At 38.5% G+C, this 21,451-nt stretch overlaps 1 protein-coding gene across 2 annotated transcripts in view; it reads right to left on the minus strand.

The window, feature by feature from the left end:
• Nucleotides 1–18,054, minus strand: part of LOC142339619 (uncharacterized) — a 62,748-nt gene extending 44,694 nt beyond the window's left edge. Inside the window, exons 1-5 of one of the 2 annotated variants that reach the window (XM_075389789.1) lie at nucleotides 17,708–18,054; nucleotides 12,168–12,409; nucleotides 10,767–10,985; nucleotides 9,254–9,530; nucleotides 6,663–6,853 (exon numbers count right to left, since the gene is read on the minus strand). In XM_075389789.1, coding sequence (XP_075245904.1) covers nucleotides 6,663–6,853; nucleotides 9,254–9,530; nucleotides 10,767–10,985; nucleotides 12,168–12,377 — 897 coding nt within the window. In that variant the 5' untranslated portion in view covers nucleotides 12,378–12,409; nucleotides 17,708–18,054. Of the gene's footprint in view, nucleotides 1–6,662; nucleotides 6,854–9,253; nucleotides 9,531–10,766; nucleotides 10,986–12,167; nucleotides 12,410–16,137; nucleotides 16,337–17,707 lie in introns of those variants that run through there. The other variant, XM_075389788.1, reaches the window with a different exon arrangement.
• Between the last annotated feature and the right edge of the window lie 3,397 nt (nucleotides 18,055–21,451).

Here is a 21,451-nt window from a genome sequence, read left to right on the forward strand (position 1 = left end):
CCAGTGTTTCCCCCTCATTGTTTTTACGCCCCCCCCCCCCCCCATTGTTTTTACGCCCCCCCCCGTTACAAATTATTTGTTGTTATATAGCACGTTACTATGTTAAAAAATAGCACGTGTGCCTGGGGGTCATAAAAGATTTATGCTCAATAAGCTGGGGGGGGGGGGGGGGACAGAATAGATCCAAGGCATGCAGTGATATATGACTTTTATGGGATCTTTTCCGTTTGTGCTCCCCCCCCCATCTTAGGGGGCGCATACTATTCGCAACCCCAGACGCACGTGCCATATTTTTTACTTAATGATTTACTATGTAATAGCAAGTGTTCTGTAACTGGGGGAGCATAACGTACTGGGGGGGGGGGGGGGGGGGGGCACAAACGGAAAAGATCTCTTTTATGTAACAGCGACTTATTTTCCACAATAAACTCACCCTTTGGAAGTAGTCCCTTGCAGCCACATTGTTGCCCATTTTCTGCTGTGCCTGTCCACAGATACTGAACAACTCACCCAGAAACACCACCTTTTCCAACGGGTTGATCTCATCATCATCAGCACTGGAATATTGATCTTTTTTAAGCATGAGAAATGGCCGCTATCGTCGATTTTTTTGCCAGAAAAATCAAAAGCCCTGTTTCCTTACCCAGACCCGACAAAAGCCCTGTATTCTTAGCCAGAACCAACAAAAGCCCTGTTTTCTTAGCCAGAACAAAAAAAACTGTTTTCTTAGCCAGAAACGACAAAAGCCCTGTTTTCTTAGCCAGACCCGACAAAAGCCCTGTATTCTTAGCCAGAACCAACAAAAGCCCTGTTTCCTTACCCAGACCCGACAAAAGCCCTGTTTTCTTAGCCAGAACAAAAAAAACTGTTTTCTTAGCCAGAAACGACAAAAGCCCTGTTTTCTTAGCCAGACCCGACAAAAGCCCTGTATTCTTAGCCAGAACCAACAAAATCCCTGTTTTCTTAGCCAGACCCGACAAAAGCCCTGTATTCTTAGCCAGAACCAACAAAAGCCCTGTTTTCTCAGCCAGAACAAAAAAAACTGTTTTCTTAGCCAGACCCGACAAAAGCCCTGTATTCTTAGCCAGAACCAACAAAAGCCCTGTTTTCTTAGCCAGAACAAAAAAACTGTTTTCTTAGCCAGAAACGACAAAAGCCCTGTTTTCTTAGCCAGAACCGACAAAAGCCCTGTTTTCTTAGCCAGAACAAAAAAACTGTTTTCTTAGCCAGAACAAAAAAAAACTGTTTTCTTAGCCAGAACCGACAAAAGCCCTGTTTTCTCAGCCAGAACCGACAGAAGCGATGTTTTCTTAGCCAGAACAAAGAAAACTGTTTTCTTAGCCAGAACCGAAAAAAGCCCTGTTTTTTTAGCCAGAACAGACAAAAGCCCTGTTTTCTTTTCTTAGCCAGAACCGACAAAAGCCCTGTTTTCTTAGCCAGAACAAAAAAAACTGTTTTCTTAGCCAGAACCGACAAAAGCCCTGTTTTCTCAGCCAGAACCGACAGAAGCGATGTTTTCTTAGCCAGAACAAAGAAAACTGTTTTCTTAGCCAGAACCGAAAAAAGCCCTGTTTTTTTAGCCAGAACAGACAAAAGCCCTGTTTTCTTTTCTTAGCCAGAACCGACAAAAGTCCTGTTTTCTCAGCCAGAACCGACAGAAGCCCTGTTTTCTTAACCAGAACCAACAAAAGCCCTGTTTTCTTAGCCAGAACCGACAAAAGTTCAAAAAACACCGTTTTCTTTCTTTTTGGTGTCGTTTTTTTTTCTTCGTTATTTGACATCCAAAAACATCAGAATTGCTGATTTTTTATAGGAACAGAGGTTGGACTCATTCGCAACCCAGGATATGGTAAAAATTGAACATACCGAAGCTTCCTCAGGTTTCAATTCAAACTTATCAACATATATAATTATGATTAAATGTTGAGACAAAAAATTGAACAAGTAAGCCTCGCTGTTTCATTTTTCAGCGTTTTACGCAAAACTTATATCGAACAAAATCTCATAATCAGTTTTGGTTTTTGAATATCGAAGACCTTGTTCTTTAAAATTCATTAATAGTTGAAGCAGCGATCGCTATAACGCGAGCTGGAACCAAAATCACAGAAGAGAATCAACAAGAAAAAAGAAAATCAAAACGTCTCAATAATTGGAAATGCTGAGAATTGACAAGAGAAATTCCATTCTTACTGATCTCTTAAAATCAATTTCAAGATACTATTAGCAAAGATCAAACTTTTTCCCAAAAATTTATTGCTTCATGTAAAAAACCACAAAGTAGGGAAATGTGACATTTGTTGTGAGATACTTAGAATAGCGTAAAAATTGGTACTTGAAAAATTTGGAAACCCTTAGCATTAACCAATATACACAAATCGATTCAACTTGCTTCACTGTATCAAAATGACATCGGCGGCAAAAACCTATAAAAAATCTATTCTGAGAAATTTGCTTCAGTTCGCAAATGACATTGACTTGATCGTGAATCATAGTTTGAAACGCTAGTCTGATAAATGAAGTATAAATATAAAACTTTATTATCTTTATGTATTTTAAAGACTTTTTTTACAAGATCGTGGAAAAGTCATTAAAATACCATCAGAATAAAGTACTGAAAGTTTTGTATACAATTTAACCTTGTGTATGCGTAATTTTCAATACTTCATTTTAGTTACCAAACAGTAATTGCGGCCAATAAAGGAACGTGCTGTGAAGACAACAAAAATTGGGGAATTTAATGATATTTTCAACGCTACAAAAGAAAAACTTGGCAGAAAATTCTACTGGAAAAGTTTATAGAAAAAAAGATCGCGACCAACAATTAAATGAAAACGTAAAATTAAAGAAAATATCTTAGGTAATGAATCAAGGAGACCAATCATTACTGAAACTAATTGCCAAACTGGCGAAAATAAAATCAAGAACTGATATTTTATTTAAAAAACAATCAAGTGGGTCGTAAAAAGATATGTATAAAAGATCTACAAAAGCAGGTAACTGTTAGGAAGTTGGAAGCAATTCATGCAAAAATATCGTCTCAGTCGTTAATTAAATTAATGATGAATTGAAACCATTCAAAAAGTCGAAGATTCAATACAATTTGATGAACACAAATATTATCCAAGTCATATAACCCATTAGCTGCCGAGTTAACTTAAAGTTTTTTTAAAAAATATTTGACAGATTTTAGCATTAGCGAAGAAATCAAGATAGAAATCAGTAAAAATAGTCAAATTTCAACAGGTGAAAATTATTTTGGCTCAAAAATTTAAATTTGTTCGAACGCAAACTTCTCACTCCACATTAAAAGCAGTATTAAAAAATTTTCCGCCTTTGGATTTATCTTTTTTTAGCTAACTTTACTAATTCATAGTGACTAAAAATATCACTGCAACTTGATTTCTCTCGACTTTAATTCATTTTCGTTGAATTGTAAACATAAAAAACATCAAAAAGGAAAGGGATGAGGCGTGTTAAAATTATAGAAAGCACCGTTGTGGGCTCAATTTATAGACCGACAAACATGTCTAAGAAAATTCTTCTGTATATTATTTATCAATAACGAAGTTTTGTGGGAGCAGTAGCGATTTTATGCTTAATTTTTAATAGTTCTTTGATCACGTATCATATGAATATTTGCTCGAGAGATCTATACAGGCAGAACAGAGAAAATTTCATCGTAAATTAATTTTTTCTAGCAGTCAGTCAAATGAAGGACTAAACGACATTGTTACACAAATTGACGTACAAAAATGTTATTAGCAGAATCAAAAAAGAGTGAAACTGCTCCAGTCAACGCGTAGTAGTTGCAAAAGATTAGAAAAACTTTCTCCGAAAAAATAATTAAATGAATTCGAGACCAGAGTTATTGGATCAATGGCAAAGCCACTAGATTTATTAAAGATCTCATCCTCATTATTCGCAAAAATTTTCAAAATCGGCAATTGAAATAAAACACAGAAAAATAAAAACTCAACTGACAACTAGAAAAATATCATTTTAAAAGGTATATAGTTTTTAAAGTTTTGTTTTTGCTCAAAAATTAAAGTAATCTTATGTATTTTTTCCAATTTTATTGATTTTTTAAAATCCCCTGTGGAAAAATGCTGTTTTCTCGGATTGAAGTTTTCGCTGGCAATTATACAAGAAATCCGCTGACAACGGCTACAATTACTTTCAGCAGAAAAACCTGAAACAATTATCCACTTAATGTGCTGAATTTTCTATGCATTTCATACAAGATTTCAGCACTTGTCAACATTAAGTGGCTAGTTATGTAACATTCTCCACTAAAAAGAAATTTTTTGACCATTAGAGCTTTCCTTACACCATTTTTTCACTTCAAGAAAATTTCTTACAAAAAATAACGTGAACCCCGGCTTTCTAAAACACGAGCATCTACTTCGTGCAATGTGCCAGTTGTCCACTGATGAAGCGCAATTTAGTAGCGGTTTTTGTAAATGGAATGCTTGGCTACCCGGTCTTGGTGTCCCAGTTGGGCAAATAGAGGATGAAACTAAATCTTGAGAAACCACGTAAAATCTTTATCTTTTCAAGATCCTGTCAAGATCTTTGAAAAGCTGTTATGGGCTCAATTTTTTTTAAAAGTTTTGATCACATTCCGGGGGAATTAACCACAAATTCTCTAATTTTGAGTTGTTTTGAGTTCCAATCAGAACATTTGCAAGAAAAAAAAAGGAATAATAAAAAAACATGTATAACTTGGAAAGCCACGCAAGTTCCTGTCAGGATCTTGGAAACCCTCGTGTTGTTCTTGACATGTTTGTACATGGTTTTTGCTCTCTTTCGTTTGTTTGTAAATATCAAATCATTTGTTTGTAAATATGCTTTCTTAGTTAATGCAGACAGTCTCGTTAAAGTGTTGCGGTAAAATGTTTCGGCAATTACGGGCGGTCTTTCCTAGAGCCCCATGGCTAAGGAAAATTTGTTTAGATATTGAAAGGATTTGTAAGAAAATTAAATTAAAAATTTATTTTTTTAAAAGACTACAAACTTCATGAACCGAAATTTATTAGATAGAGTCGAAGAGGAAGAAAAAACCCGGCTCCCAAAAATGCCCAAAAAAGGATCTCCCACCTGATAAATTAGTGCATACTTCATATAGACTTCTTTCTCATCAAATTGATTCAAAAAAAACTAATCATGGTTTAGTCAAGCAAATGTCCATTAGGTTCTGATAGAAATAGCAAAAATTCAAGTTAATAAAATTTGTTGACCAAAAAGGCTGGAGTTATGTATACAACTTCCAAATTTTTAAGATGGAAATTTAAATTTTTATCTATAAGCAATTAACATTCAGGACACTATTTTAGAAAACGGATCGTTGGTTAAGTAATTGTTGTGACTCTGCTTGAAGTCACTGAGAACTTCTGGCGTTTATCGAGAACCGAGAAGGTGTTCGAGATATTAAGTCAGAATTTTGAAGTGAATTTTGCAGAGACACGTAACCATGCTTAAAACACGAAACGCGCACGTTTTGACTTGACGAAAGTCAACGGAAGCCAACTTCTGGCTAATTAGCAACTTCTGGCATTTTAACTTCTGGAACTGCAGACTTTCGAAAAGCATTTTAAAAAGTGCACGTGAGTGTTTTAAGAGCTTGGAACATGTGAACTTACTCCTGGACCATTTGGAGAGTCTCTTCAGCCAGATCGAGGGCCTGCTCGTCCTGTCCCTCCTCTATGAAATGATGAATCTTCAGAATGGCACTTCTGAACTGCAGTTTGCAGTCTGTGTTTGCAATGATGCCGTCTTTCTCCTTCTTAGCACTATCGTCCGTAACCTCAAACACGATATCGCAGGTAAAATGGCCGCAACAAGATGACAGATATCATTTAAGATGGGGGGGGGGGGGGGTAATCGATTTCTGAATGTCAATATTACGGTAATTTGAAAGTTTTCGGTTCACGTGTATTTTATCTTGAATTGGCAAAAATTTGCTCAATGGTTTATAAATTTAGCTTAACGTGTCACGAAAATAGTGAAAAAATCCCGTACTTAACTCCAAGTGCGTTTCAGTGCTGGGCCAGTGTAAATGCAATTCTTCGTCATTACTGAATCATAGACTGATTCATGTCACTTTTAGCTGGGGAAACGTCAAAAATAGCCGAAAAAAACGTCAAAATAGCCGGAAAAAACGTCAAAAAAAACTGTGAAATCTTGAAATCTTTTATGTCTGATGGTGTTATATATATATATATATATATATATATATATATATATAACACCATCAGACATAAAAGATTTCACAGACATTTAGTTATGTTAATTTTGTTATTTAGTTTAATTGTTCTTTTCAAATAATTGTCTTAGACATTACAAGCGTCTACGGTACCGATCTAAACCTCCGTTCAAATAAAGTGGCTGCGACTTATGTACCAATTAAAAAAGGATTAACAACAAGTAAGTATAGTCCACTTTACAATATATTGACATACAAAATTTGAAACCCATAAAAGTGAGTGAATTTACTAAAAAAAACCAAGAGAAGGCCAATAATAGCCCCAGCTATCGCTGTGCGGCTATTAAAAAAATTAGTACCGGTCGACTCCTTTAATGCAGATTTTCGAGGTCTACCAGTAATTTCTCACAAGGTTTTTTAAAAGTAATACTGAGAGGCGCTGTTTTTCTCCGATTCAAACCTTATAGTATCCGGACTGATCTCGTCTGTACATGGGTTCCTGTCTCTGCCAGAAGTCAGCCCTGGTGTCCAGGTACTTGAGTGCATCCTCAACTATAGGGGCAACTCTCCTTCCCAGGGCCGTGTCTTTATTCGTCACTATCTGTCTCTCCAGAAGACCCTGGAGAAACACGTAGTCTCTGTAGAAATCACCTGAAACAAAATTCGATCAGCAGAAGATCTATACTGAGAAAAGTTGTTTTACCTGTCGCCAAAACAGAGTTTTATGAATTCCTGACAGAAATATGTGACTACATCACGAGGCCAATGTTCGAAAAGGCAAATTTCAATAAACTTTCAGTTTTGTAGAAACGAGTGGCAATTTTGTAACTAGTATTCATGGATAAATGTAACCCATTTCCAAAATTTTGAGCATGCAATTAGATTAAAACTTTATTGCCGGAATGACTTTTTTGGAATTTTAATTGTTATTACTTGAGGCCAAATTCAGACTCAATTGTTCCTGTGAACAATGAAATAAAACGTAACCGACTGACGTCGGGTGAATTGCTCTCAAACGACCGGTGAGCGGTTGACTTCGTCAGTAACTAGCTGACTTCGAAGTTGGCTTCGCTGAAGCGTTTGGCTTCGAGGTGAGCGCAACGGGAGGGGGGGGGGTTGGTGGGGGGCAACATAGGGGGTGGGGGAGCAGCGTGGAGACTAGTGAGCTGAAACGCTCTAAATGAAATTAATGCCCTCTGGGTGCTACTAGTTTATCCCGTTTTTGAGGAGGAAAACTTAAATGGGTCAGATAAAATATCGGTCAGGCGAAAAAACGCATGAAAAGACTAACAGATTTAATATAACTGCTACAAACTTTGTTTCAGAGCAATTATTAATGAGAAAACTGTTCTCCTCTTAAAAAAATTCTCCTCTTAATTTCTAATTGATCGAGGTGGGGAGGGGTTTCATTACTTTTAGTAGTGAACTGCTGCCAATTGATTTCAGCTGCTACACATGTGAATGAGAGAGAAACTTAGAGCAGGCAACACGAAAAAGTCATTCGAAAAGTCATAACGGTCAAGCAAAAGTTTTGCACAAAAAAGACCGACGTGCTTAAACTAAATGCTTCAAACTTTGTTCCAGAGCCATTATTTAAAAAAGATAACACAAAGGTAGTTAACGCAGGTAACAAAATTTTGATATTACGCTTGCGATCGTTTTTGATTCTTGCTACGCCATTATAACATTCAAAAACTAACTTTGAGTATGTGTGCTCCAGTTCTTTCAGTTGACTTGCGTCGATAAAATTCCTCCACTGTCTTGAATTTGCAATGTTGCAGTTAAAAAAGTACCTATGAACAGTATAAAATTTTCAAAAAAATATTCCGGCCTTTCTTGTGCGTTTCTGACATAAATTTCGGACTCTTAAAAATTTAAAAAGCAACATAATGAAATTCAACATGTTCAAAGAATCTTAATCAATTTTACCAAAAATTTTTTAAAAATCAGAACTCTAGTTTATCAGATTTTCGTCCTCCACCCTATAGAAAAAATAAAAAGAGTGATTCAAACTACATTTAACTAGCACACCTCTAATGGAAATGTCTTTGACTGTTTTTTCCAACGGGTTTCAGGAATCGTTTTTGACGTTGTTGGCATTAGGTAGAAACAAGTTTGTCGCGGAAGCAATATCTGTCGACGGCCAAAATAAGATCTTTTTAAATGTAAGAGGTACAAAACGATCAGAAAATGTTCCGTTTGCGTCCCCTCCCAGCTGGAAACTTAATTAGTGCATATTTTTTGCGACAAGCAAGCTCACATCCCATTATTTTTAAAGATTTACTATGCAATGACACACGCCTGTGCCGGGAGGTAAATATTGTACTGTGTGGGGAAGTAGCGGAAAAGACCCAATTTTTTTTCTGTAATACTTGCAATTTAAAATGTCCAATTTTTGACATAGACTGTGCTGATAAATATAATTTGTTAACCTTAATGTTGTTTATAAATTTGTAAAATTTGATGAAGACAACAAATGCTGCTATCTAGGCAAAACTGGTCAAAACTGATCTCTAATTCTTCATCGATAAAGATTTAGTTTTTTATCATTTAAGTCACATATCTGTTGGAAGAAAATAACATCAAATTGCTAATCACTTAAGTTCATCAAATGTTTTTTTAAAAAGTAGTAATTCTCGCTTCTCTTTGTAAAGGAGATCAATCAGACAAAATTAGTTTTTAAAAGGTGTTACTGAACATAGCCTGAAGCTCATATTTTGTAGAGCACTGACGTAATAAATGCAATTTATTTTGGGTATGAATCATGCCATTAGAAAAAAATTATCGTTCCAAAATGGAGGCAACTAAATTTTAAAGAGCCGTTTTGTAAGACTACCACAAATAACAGCGCAATATAACTAACCCACAAAAGACTTATCAATAGCTGAATTCATTGCATAAATAGGGTTGTTTGACCTCAATAATTTTCTTTGAACTTTCAAAGCCAGAAGTTGTGTTTTTTAAGTGAGGTAAGTCTTTTTTGTGTGATAAAAGAGTCCAGTAATATAGTTACACGCTGTTGTCGCCGTTATAGTAATAAAAAAGACTAACCGAGAAGAACAGCTTTGTTTGCTTTCTTCTTCTTGCCCCCCGGTCCCCCGTCGACACCATCACTCACTGAACTTCCCCCCTCCCCACTCACGCCCTTCGCCCCTCCAGCAGTGCCTCCCTTGTCTTTACCCTTTTTGGCCCTCTCTGTGATGTCTTTCACGACCCCGGCGTCCTTATCCTCGAAGAACCTCTGGTCTCGTGAGTTGTCTGGCTCGTGTAAGTCAAAGCCCTGTTGCTGTCGACCACCGCGTTGCTCGCCAATGGCGTTTCGCATTGCCTAAAAAAACCAAAACGTGCTACGATACAAGTTGGTTATATTTCTAACATTCAAAATTCAAAAAGGAACATAAAGTGACTTTTCTTTCTTATTCCACATCAAAGTCGAAAACTGCTAATGAAGTTTTTCTCGAAGAAGTTCTTTCTTTTTCCAGGTGGCAGCACGCATGATCATAAATAACGGATAGTTTAAAGTTTTATCATTTTATATATAAACTTTTACAGCTAATTGTATTTTTTAGGTTACAGAAGCGATATTCAATACACAAACGTTCCTTAGTTTGTTCACAGAGTCTTATAAAAACAGAAATTTTCACCGGCGAAAACGAAACAGATCCTTGCTTTGAAATCGTCTACAGATTTATAATCTATAATTTAATGTTTACTGAAATTATAACTATAACACCATAAAAATAGGGGGATATTTTGGTTTTTATTGCTTTAAGTCTGCTTATTGTCCCTCAGTTTGACGTCCAAGATCAAAACGAACTCCAAACAAGCCATCATAGACTGATGAAATTCCAACTAACTTTTATATACATAATTTTGTTCATGGGAAGCCTGGAAACGTCAATAACGTCAAAATTCAGTGACCAAAACCCCAAAATTCGGTTACGCCTCGAATCAGACTTCGATCTGTCTCAATATCAAAACAGCAGACCAAGTTATGCTTTTGTTTACAAACATATACCATAATTCTGTCTCAATCTGAGGAGAACTATTCCGAGCTTCCGGCCGGGCGAATTTTTGCAAAAAATATGTAATATCAGCCGTTACTAGCGTTGAAAATTTGGAAAATTTGCCTCTACTTTTTGAGATAACTTTACAGCTAACGCGTTGAAATTATGTCATGTCTTAATTTAGATCAATTATAATTTTTTAAAGGTATCACCCGACTAGGTGTAAAAGTTTTTTGATGTCTTTTCAAATGAGTACGTAAATTAGTTCTATCAACTAATTGTTTTATATACATACTTGAGAACAATTTATTATTATTATTAAATTTTGGACCTTTTCTGTTTGCCCCCCGCCCCCAAGTACGTTATGCGCCCCCAGTTACAGAGCACGTGTCATTACATAGTAAATCATTATGTAAAAACATTTTACGTGCATCTGGGGGTGCAAATAATATGCGCCCACTAAGCTGGGGGGGGGCACAAACGGAAAAGATCCAATTTTTTAATGAAATTTCATGAACTTGATTGTAGAGTCAGGAATTAATCTCTTGATCACCTACCTGTTCGCAGTTTTCGATTCCATCTTTGAGTGACTTTTTTGTTGGTCGGATGGTCTTAGCCTGTTGGTACTGAACAATGGCTTGTTCGAACTGCCCCGTGTGGTAGAGAACTTCCCCTCGCATCTCAGTAGCCTCGTAGTTATCCGGATGGTCGTCAAGAACTTCGTTGATAACATTCAGCGCCTTCTTCAACTTGCTTTGACTGATGTAACATCTCGCCTAATTATAACTTGTCTCAGATTTTTCTGGATGATCAAAAATTTCTGCTGAAGATTGATAGTTTTCACTTCAGAAATCATAGATTGTGCGATTTTTCGAAGATTGGGAAGAGAAATTGAGTCTTTCCCATTATAGCTCCCCCTAACTATTAGACCATATTTACAATCTACACGTTTACATATTTACAATCTACACGTTTACATATTTACAATCAACACGTTTACATATTTACAATCAACACGTTTACATATTTACAATTTACACGTTGTGTGAAAAATAAGGGTCATAGGGCTATTGCGCCTGAGTCATTCAAGATTGCACTTATTAAAAAATCCTGATGATTCTGTCGTAATCTTATAAGCTAATCTTATAAGCTCTTATGATATCTTATATGAAGAGATAATGCAAAAAAAATTTCTTATGAAATCTTTGAACAAAGTTATAAGATTTGACAAGACCTTATAGGTTTTTCACACAATTTTGTAAGAATGTTGTAAGATTATTATAACATCTTGCGCAACAGGGTGGGTTAAGCGCAACAGTTTGCAAAAAGGTTGGAAAACAAACGAAAAATTGAAAAAATAACAAAGTTTAAAAAGCCTTCAAATAACAGCAATTTGTATTGAGTCCTCGTGTCATCAAAAATTTAGCCACTTGAAAAAAATGCCATCTTTTTTTGATACAATCAAATGATATCAAGAACTGAAATAAGAGTTCAATTCAAGAGCAAAATTCAAGCAATTTCAAAGACAACCCTCCCATGACAAAAAAATGTTTACTTTTTCAGTATTTACCCTCAGTGGATTTTGCTTAGATATATTGGTCATGGAGGCAAAGCACCGTTCGTTATTTCCATGGAGAGGAGAAGAGGTAAGAAATCCTGGTGTATGTATCCACTTTTTAACAATTGATGAAAAGGGTGGAAGAGGCGAAGAAAATTCTTTATAGAAAATTTTTTTCAGAATTTTTTTTCAGAATTTTTCAGAAAATTTTTTCTGAACAGTGGAGTTTTTATGAGTAGAAACAGTGAAATAGCGGCAAAAAGTTTACAAAATAAAGTTGCAATTAAAAGTAGAAATTTGGGTAAAGTGGAAATAACAGTGAGAAATAATTTATTCCAATGCGAAAAAAAGTTGCCTCTAATATGTCCTCTTATAAACTTTATAAACAATTTTTCCTTGCCTGTAATAAACGACATTTTGCATCTGTGGGACGCAACTTTTGTGCACTTTGCAGTCTCTCAAGGGCAATGTCTAGCTGCTTCAGCTGCATGTGTTTGATAGCTTCAGAGACGAATGAGGCGTAGAAGTCGATTCCTTGAGTGTTGGGATCCTGATAGTCGTTGATTGTGGCCGTAGTTTCTCCATCTTCCTCCCCTTGACCTCCTCTCATGTGACCTCCAGCCGCTTTTGATTCATGCTGGCCTGTAATGAGACTGGAGTTTGGATCCAGGTAAAACTTTATGCCCACTAAGCGGGGGACGAGGAAAAGATGATCTTGGATTTGATTCCTTACTTCTCAAGAGCACAAACTTTTCAGTAGCTTGTGGGAGCAAACCGATACGTTTTTTGCTGACGAAATTTTTATTTCCAAATTACAAAGACCTTTTCTTTTTAGTTCCCTAGCTAAGTGGGCACCAGATGGATTTGTCGGAATAAAACTTCGTCAGAAAGTGTCAGAATTTTTAGGGATATCTCAGACCGATGCCTGGAGCATCAATTTATAGTTCCCCGGGGGTAGAATGCAACTAAAGATTAATTTCAGAAATTCAGTTTTTCTTTTTAAAAATTCCGATACCTTTGCGAACAAATTTTTCAAATTTTAACACGATTTCAACATTTACTCGGCTTTTTCAAGTGGATTTCGATGCTTTTCAAACCACTATATGTGTGATATCTATTTAACAATCCGTGAACGAAAAATTCATTTTCGTGATAAAACGAAGTTGTTTGAAAAATTTTTTACCATTACAGGTGTACGTTTGGCTCATGTTTCCTATTCAAATTATTAGGCAGATTCTCAAATAAACTTGCTGCCCTTTCAAATTCTGGATAACCAAGGTTGATTAGAATTAAACATCCATTCAACTTAGTACTTTTTCAGTCTTTTTTGGAAAAAAATCTTGTATTATACCTCAGTTTAAGCTTAAAAGTATCAAAAAAGACGATTTCTGTTTCATGCGCCAAAAAGGACAAATATTGACACGTTCTGATACCAAAGGACGTACATGTGTTCGATTATTTTGTGTTACCGAAACAATTCAGAGATAACAATTTGGATCTTTTCCGTTTGTGCCCCCCCCCCCCCCAGTACGTTATGCTCCCCCCCCCCCCCCCAGTGACAGAGCACGTGTCATTACATAGTAATAAATCATTATGTAAAAATGTTGCACGTGCGTCTGGGGGTTGCAAATAATACGCACACACTACAATAATACGTACACAAAGATCCAACAATTTTTGTTGAATTTCCCAGCTCATTTGTTGACATTTTCTGTTCAACAAAAAACTAACAAATCAATAACGACTGTTCCGGTTAGCATTTTGGGATAACACATAATGTTGACTTTGTTTCAATAAGCGTACCTTCATGTCAACAAGAGGTAATAATTAGGCATCCAAATGCGATTGCGGTTATTCTGTTTTTTAATTGTTTCACAATAGTCCTTTATATTTTTTTACTTAAACGGGTGTGTAAATTTATTAACAAAATCGTTGAAATATGGGTCCCTTGAATAATCATCATGAAGACTAAAATAAAGTTATCTTCTGTTTTTCTCTGATTTTTGAGGTACACTGTTGCTTATTTACAACACGTGAGTAATGAATTTAGGAAAAATATGCCCTATTACCATTCGTCGGTGGCTATAATAAGATAGACCCAAAACCCTTTCCTTCGTTAATTCGGATCTATTTTGTTTTGGCCCCCAGCTTAGTGAGCTTATATCTTTCACGCCCCAGGCGCACGTGCTATTTTTTTGCATGGTAACGTGCTATATAACAACATATAATTTGCAACTGGGGGGCGTAAAAAACACTGGGGGCCTAGGCCTAAAACAGAATAGATCCGCTAATTCTGTTGTTTCAGGTTTCACATAAAACTGCTATTTTCAGGTTTGCCATTAATAAATGGGTCTTTCCGTTCTCAGCCCCCAAACATGGTAATTAAACGGAGGAATAAAAAGTTGTGAGGGGGAGCTATAATGGGAAAGACCCGAATAGTTTTGTTGTAACGCCGTAACTTAGTGTCTTTCATTATTGTTTTTGGAGAAAAAGTAAGCTGCTTGTGACAACCCTAAAAAAACGTAGGTCTCATTTTCAGCTACTTTGAGGATATAAGGTTCCTTTATATGAACCGTATTTAGGTCCTCAATCAGAAATCTTTGAGAATCAATTTTGAGGGTATTCAAGTTATAAAATTCTGGCATAGACTGTGTGAATAGAAGCCGCATCCAGCACCATTGAAAAAAATTGTTGGTGTTTTTCCATTTTACCCCAGCGAAATTATACCACCTTCATCATGCTATTTTGACTTTGATTGAAGGGCTTCACGTTTTATGACAACTAAGATGGATGGGTATTAAAACGGGAAATATCTAAACTCTAAACCCCTCATAGTCACGAGTCTTTCTATAATACAACTAATTTTTAACACTGACTGTGAAAAACATGAGTGAAATTGAGCTTTCACAATTACAATCACAATTTTTCTAGTTTGAGAGAGTAGCTTTCTAAATTGTGAGATTCGTTTACGAAATCATAACCCCTGAATATGGTTTGCTTACCGTGACTGGGGCTGTAGATTATATGACCACTACGCTGGGGGGACTACATCGGGAAAGATTGAAAGGCTTTGAACAAATAAACATAAATCAACTAGCGCCGGACCACTTGGTCTCGAACGACCGGCCAAGCGAACAGCCTAGAAGGACGCACAATCTAGGGAAGTTTTCATTGTGCAACAATTTCTGAGTTAAGAGAGGTTCGAACCAGCAACCTCTCTGATGACATTCGGGCACGTTCACCAGCACGCTACAAAGGGTATGCATGTTCAGCGCTCACAATCAGTTTTAATTTAAGAACAGACTTTTTTTTCTGAATGCGTGCAATACCACTTACTATAACCATAAAAAAATCAAGCGTTAAAAAGTCACTCAGGAAGCGAAATCGAAAGAATGACCTTGCAGAAAACGGTCAAATTTTTGCATAAAAAGACACACACGTTTACAGTAATTGCTTCAAACTCCGTTCGAGAGCAATTAAAAACATTTTGGATCTTTTCCGTTTGTGCCCCCCCCCCCCCCAGCTTAGTGGGTGCATATTATTTGCAACCCCCAGATGCACGTGCAATATTTTTACATAATGATTTACTATGTAATGACACGTGCTCTGTCACTGGGGGGAGCATAACGTACTGGGGGGGCACAAACGGAAAAGATCCAACATTTTTACAATGTTTGTACTCTGTGCGACGCACTGGATCTCAAAGGGCATGTAGCTACCCCATAAGCAATTACTTTAACATCTCAATACTATTGGGCTATGCGAAAGATTTGTCCATTAGATACTTGTGAGGGCTGTGCCCCCCGCCCCCTCCCCCAGTACGTTATGCTCCCTCCAGTTACAGAGCACGTGTCATCACATAGTAAGTCATTATGTATAAACAATGGCGGATCTTTTCCGTTTATGCCCCCCCCCAGTACGTTATGCTCCCCCCAATTACAGAGCACGTGTGATTACATGGTAAATCATTATGTAAAAATATTGCACGTGCTTCTGGGGGGGGGGGGGGTGCAAATAATATGAGCCCGCTAAGCTGGGGGGGGGGGGGGCACCAACGGAAAAGATCCAAAATGGCACGTGCGTCTGGGGCTATCAATAACCCCATTGATACCAAAATTAAGAATACGAATCAGAAAAGGCCAACCAGATAGTGGTCACATACATAATAACGGTGCGTATACCGCATTGGGTTTTTTTTTGGGGGGGGGGAGGAGGGAGGGTGAGGGAGGGGAGGTGGCTACAGTTAGACAGACCCTGTTTAGCTATTAAAATGCAGAAAGGTGTACCAGTACCTCACATCAATTTTTGGCGTTGGGGGTACCGGGAAAGTTACGAACGCGCTGAGAGAATAGTTCATAAATTGTTCTGACCTTTGCTTTGCTTTTTGGCATTGGGACCCCTGTTTAGTGGGGGTAACTTGGTACCTCGTTTAGTCTGTGTAGCCGCGGCCATTCTGTTTCTGCCTTTTTTGAGAGGTTATTCACCAGGAGCTGTTTCAATTAAATGTGACAAGTTGGTACGTCATATGAACAAGGCGAATTTATGCACGTGCTAATTCTACAAGGTGCAGGTTAGGGTCGTATATTACCTACGTAGTCACATATGACCTATTGAATCTATTCTGTTTTGCCCTCCCCCTAGTGTTCTTTATGATACGATGTATTGTTACTTAGCACGTTGCAGGTTACCAGGATAAACAAAAATAGCACGTGCGGGGTCGTATCTATGTTATACAGTTGTATGTACACTAAGCAGGGGGGGGGGGGGAGGGGAGCAGAGGGGATAGATCCCATTTTTTCCATAAATAAGAGATCTTGGACCTATTCCAATTGTGGGATCTTTTCCGTTTGTGCCCCCCCCCCCAGCTTAGTGGGCGCATATTATTTGCGCCCCCAGACGCACGTGCAATATTTTTACATAGTAATTTACTATGTAATTGCACGTGCTCTCTAAGTGGGGGGCGCATAACGTACTGGGGGGGGGGCACAAACGGAAAAGATCCCAATTGTGAGCCCCAGAATAGATTCAGTGTCCGAAGAAGAATAGATCCTGATCTTTTACGTTATGCACCTACCAATTCTAGAGCACGTTCCGTTTAATGAAAAATCAGATCTATTCTGTTTCGGCCCCTCAGTGTTTTTTGGCACCCCCCCCCCCCCCCCGTTACAAATTATATGTTGTTATAATAGCACGTTATTATGTAAAAATATAGCACGTGCGCCTGGGGTGCGTAAAAGATGTAATCCCACTAAGCTGGGAGGGGGGCAAAACAGAATAGATCCGGAAACATTATGTAAACCTGGTGATATTAGAGCTTACTCAAAACCAGTAGAAAGAAGGGATCTATTCTGTTTTGCCTGCCCCCTAAACTTATATCTTTTACGGCCCCAGGCGCACATGCTATTTTTTACATAGTAATGTGCTATATAGCAACATACAATTTGTAACTGGGGGCGTAAAAAACCTTGGAGGGGGAGGGGGAGGCAAAACAGAATAGATCCGAAGGAATACAAAAATCGAGCTTTTCATGAAACTTTTTACGTTTTTCTCATTAAACACCTGACCACTAAGCTGAAGGGCTATAATGGGAAAGACGCCACAAAAGATTTACCCAGAAAAAGTACAAAAGGAGTCGACAACTCAAAAACAAAGTACCACACAAAAAAGTGGAGCACCAAGCGCTAAACATGTGACGACGCGACGGAAAAGGCGAGTCGGCCGAGCAACACGCGACGTAACAGAAACGGGACGGAAAGGCGACCGAGCAATAAGTGCATGGCGATATGGCAACGGAAGGGACAGAAGGGAAAATGCCGGGCGAACGACGCGCGACGATATGTAAAGAGACGGATTGGACGAAAACAGCGGAGAAAACGAGATCGAAGAGGCAGGGATAAGGCAAACAACTAGCGAAGCAAATCGTTACAAACTCTCACAAACCTGCTAGCCGTAACTTAGTTGATAAAGTCAGCCATTAAACTCGTGCCTTTTGAAAAGTCAAGAAAAACAAAAAGTCAAATAAGTTGTGGTATTTTTTACACAGTAACGTGCTATATAACAACATACAATTCGTAACTGGGGGCGTACAAAACACTGGGGAACCGAAACAGAATAGGCCCTGAAAAACTTTAGTGGATTAGAAAAATGTTTTGGTCCACTTTTATTTTTTTGATGCATTTAATGCAAAACTAATTATAATACTTTTTTCAGGTGAAGCGAGCGGATTCTTACTTGACGAATTGGTATATGAACTGAACTGAATTTCCCAGTTGCCGATGCAATCCAACGCTTTTTCAAATTTCAATTCTCATTTGAAGATCCTATAAAATTTTGCTCTAATTCAGTCCTTACCTCATTTCAATCTTGCAGCCTACTATTAGCAGTTGTCTGTTATTGACAGTGGCAGAATGTTAGTTTCCGACAAAGAAAAGTAATCAGCTATGCTCAAAAAAACTGCTCAAGGAGTAACAAACAATAAAACACGCAGTTCAATGTTGTTGGGTTATGGACTTTCGCAAGCGGAATAAAAAGCGTTTTTAACTAAGTAAAAGAATTAATTTCTCAAAAATGAGAGAATAACAAAATGATATTTTACAGTAGAATTTAGAGATTTACAGGAGAGATCTGATTATTAGATCAAGATGGTGATTTGAATTTGGGGATGAAAAAGGACTCAAAAATCAGCTGTATATATACCCATTATCAGTGTGAAAAAGTCAAGATACAAAACTAATCTTAGCACCGTGATTTATAGTGGGGGTCGCAAAGGTTACCCAATATGGTTTGCTTCTGCAAATCAGTCGCAAAGGGAACGATAAATGGAATGCATTTGCACTTTTCTGAGAATTCATTCACACTTCCGGAGATATCATCATCATTTAATACATGCTGGGAAGATTTTACATCAATTAATCTAACTCTAATAATAGTTATCTAGATTCACCAATTTGAACCGAATATTGATTCTCAGCACCATTTCTTGACGATTCATTTATATAATTTCTTTGATCAAAATCAAATTGCTTGTCTTTCTAATCTGGTAAGTCAAACTTTCTTTCTAATTCTCACTAAGTTTAAGACTATAGTTTGATCGAAATTCTAACACCCCCACTCAGACTTGAGCTGATTGCGTAGAGTCTGTTCCCATCAAAACTGCTCTGAATGTTTCCACTTTCGAAACGGGTAAGGACTTTGTGAAGATGTCCGCTGCCATTTTGTCTGTAGGAACGTAATGAATTGAAATAGTCCCATCCTCCGTTTTGTCCCGGATGAAGTGAAACTTTGTTTCGATGTGCTTGCTCCTTTTGTGCATGACTGGGTTTTGGCAGAGTCTGATACAACTTTGGTTGTCTTCTCCAATTGCTATTGGACGTTTCTGTTGGATGCCAAAATCCTCTAGAAGTTGTTTCAGGTAAAGTGCTTCCTGAACTGCTGCTGCCATGCCCTGATATTCTGCTTCTGATGAAGAAAGAGCAACTGTGGCCTGCTTCTTGACACCCCAGCTGAGTGCTGCGCCACGTCCGTTGAGCTTGAAGTAATAGCCCGTTGTTGATTTTCTGTCGTTCACGTCTCCAGACCAGTCTGCATCACTTTCCCCCACTAAATCATAACTAGCCTCTTTTGTGTAAATAAGTTTTAAACCTTTTGAACCTTGAAGATATCGCAGAAGTCGTTTTCCGCACATCCAGTGTTGATTGGTAGGTGCATTCATGTGTCTGGACAGAATGTTGACTGTGAACATGATGTCTGGCCTCGTCTGTTTGGCCAGATACAGAAGTGATCCAACCAAGCTTCTGTAGATCCTCTGGTCCACTTCTTCGTCTCCGTTCTGTGCTGTCTGAAGTTTCAAATTCAAATCAGCTGGAGTTCGTGAGGGTTTGCATTGATCCATTTGAAACCGCTCAAGCATTGTTTCTATGTAGCGTTCTTGGTCGACTGTGACTTTGCCCTCATCTCGTCTGATTCTTAGACCCACAAACCAGTGTAGTCTCCCTCTGTCTTCCATGTGAAAGGTTGCTTCTAGTGCCTTCTTGACATCAGAGATCACTGTCATACTTCTTGATGCTACTATGATGTCGTCAACCCAGACCAAGATGAAGGTGTGATCCTCTGCCTCTGATCTTGCAAACAAGCAGTGATCGTTCCTGCTTCTGGTGAACCCCTGTCTCAGTAGGAAGTTTGCCAGCTCTTTGTACCAGTTGTTAGCAGCCTGTTTCAAACCATAAATTGATTTATTTAGTCGACATACTAACTTCTCCCCATCTGATCCGCGTTTTACAAACTCCTGTGGCTGTTCCAGATACACTTCTTCCTCGATTGGTGAGTGCAGGAAAGCAGTCTTGACATCAAATTGGTGCATCACATGGCCCTGCTTCGCTGATAGTTGAAGTAGAATCCTGAATGTCTCTGGCTTACAGGTAGGCGCAAAAGTCTCAAAGTAGTCCAGTCCTTCCACTTGTTTGAAGCCTTTCGCCACATAGCGCGCTTTGTATTTGTCCACTTGACCACTGGGTCCCAATTTCACTTTGTAGACCCATTTGCCCGGTATGACGTCCCTGTCTGTGGGTGGTCTCACTAGGTTCCAAGTCTCGTTGTCTTGGAGTGCCTTGACCTCGTCCTTCATTGCCCGGTGCCGCTGGTCACAATCGTCACCTTGCTTGGCTTCGTAGACTGTTTTGGGTTCCACATAGTCGCCCTCAGTCACAGCAAGATGGGTCCTGACTTCTCCAAAAAATTGCGGAACATTCCTTGCTCGTGTCCCTCGTCTGGGCTCTGCTCTGTCCGCGTGTTCCAGTGCATCTTCATTGAAGCCAACTGTCTCTAACTGTGAGAAGTCTTCTGTGTCACTGTCTTCCAGTGACTCTGAGTCTCTGTGACTCCCTCTTGTTGCATTAGATCCTTCATCTAGTGCTGTTTCTCCAACATCCGAGGCCTCTTGTCTCAGTGTTGTTTCTTGTGTATTCACGCTCCCTGCGTCATGCCACTCCTCCTTTATTGCAGTAGATGTGTCCTGTCGTTCTCTGTTGTCATCGTCTTGATGACCATCATCTGGGTGCCAGATTCCCAGTTCCGACCCATCATCTAGTAGGTCCGCCGTTTCTTTGTTGTCAGGGATTGAGCCCACTTCAGACTCCTTGATGATCACATCTCGAACTGCCATCACCTTGCGTGTGTTGGGTATGTACACCAGGTATCCGTTTTCTCCTTCAGTGTAACCCACAAACTTTCCTTCCAGTGCATTGGGTTCAAGTTTGCTGACTTCTCTGTCCCTCTTCCTCATGAAGACTGTGCAACCAAAAATAGATAATTTACTAATTGAAAGCTTAGGTTTTATACCTCTCATCAGCTCTGCTGGGCATTTTTCTTCTCCTCGTCTCACAACCAAGTTTCTGATCCTTGCTGCGTGAAGAATTGCTGCTCCCCACATCATCTTGGGAAGTCCTGAGTCAATGAGCAAACATCTTGCCATCTCCAGCAGTGTCCTGTTGCACCTCTCAGCTAACCCATTCTGTTGTGGCGTTTCTGGTATGGTCTTCTCCTGTAGAATGCCTGCATCTAAGCAGTACGTCTTGAACTGCTCTGAGAGAAACTCCTTCGCATTGTCTTGCCTCAGTTTCTTGGGCGTCCCCACACTGAGAACAAATTTCCTCAGGCTGGCCAGTGCTTCACTCTTTGCCTTAAGCA

Source organism: Convolutriloba macropyga, chromosome 5 (assembly GCF_964194025.1).
Source record: "Convolutriloba macropyga chromosome 5, txConMacr16.3, whole genome shotgun sequence".
Taxonomy (NCBI): domain Eukaryota; kingdom Metazoa; phylum Xenacoelomorpha; order Acoela; family Convolutidae; genus Convolutriloba; species Convolutriloba macropyga.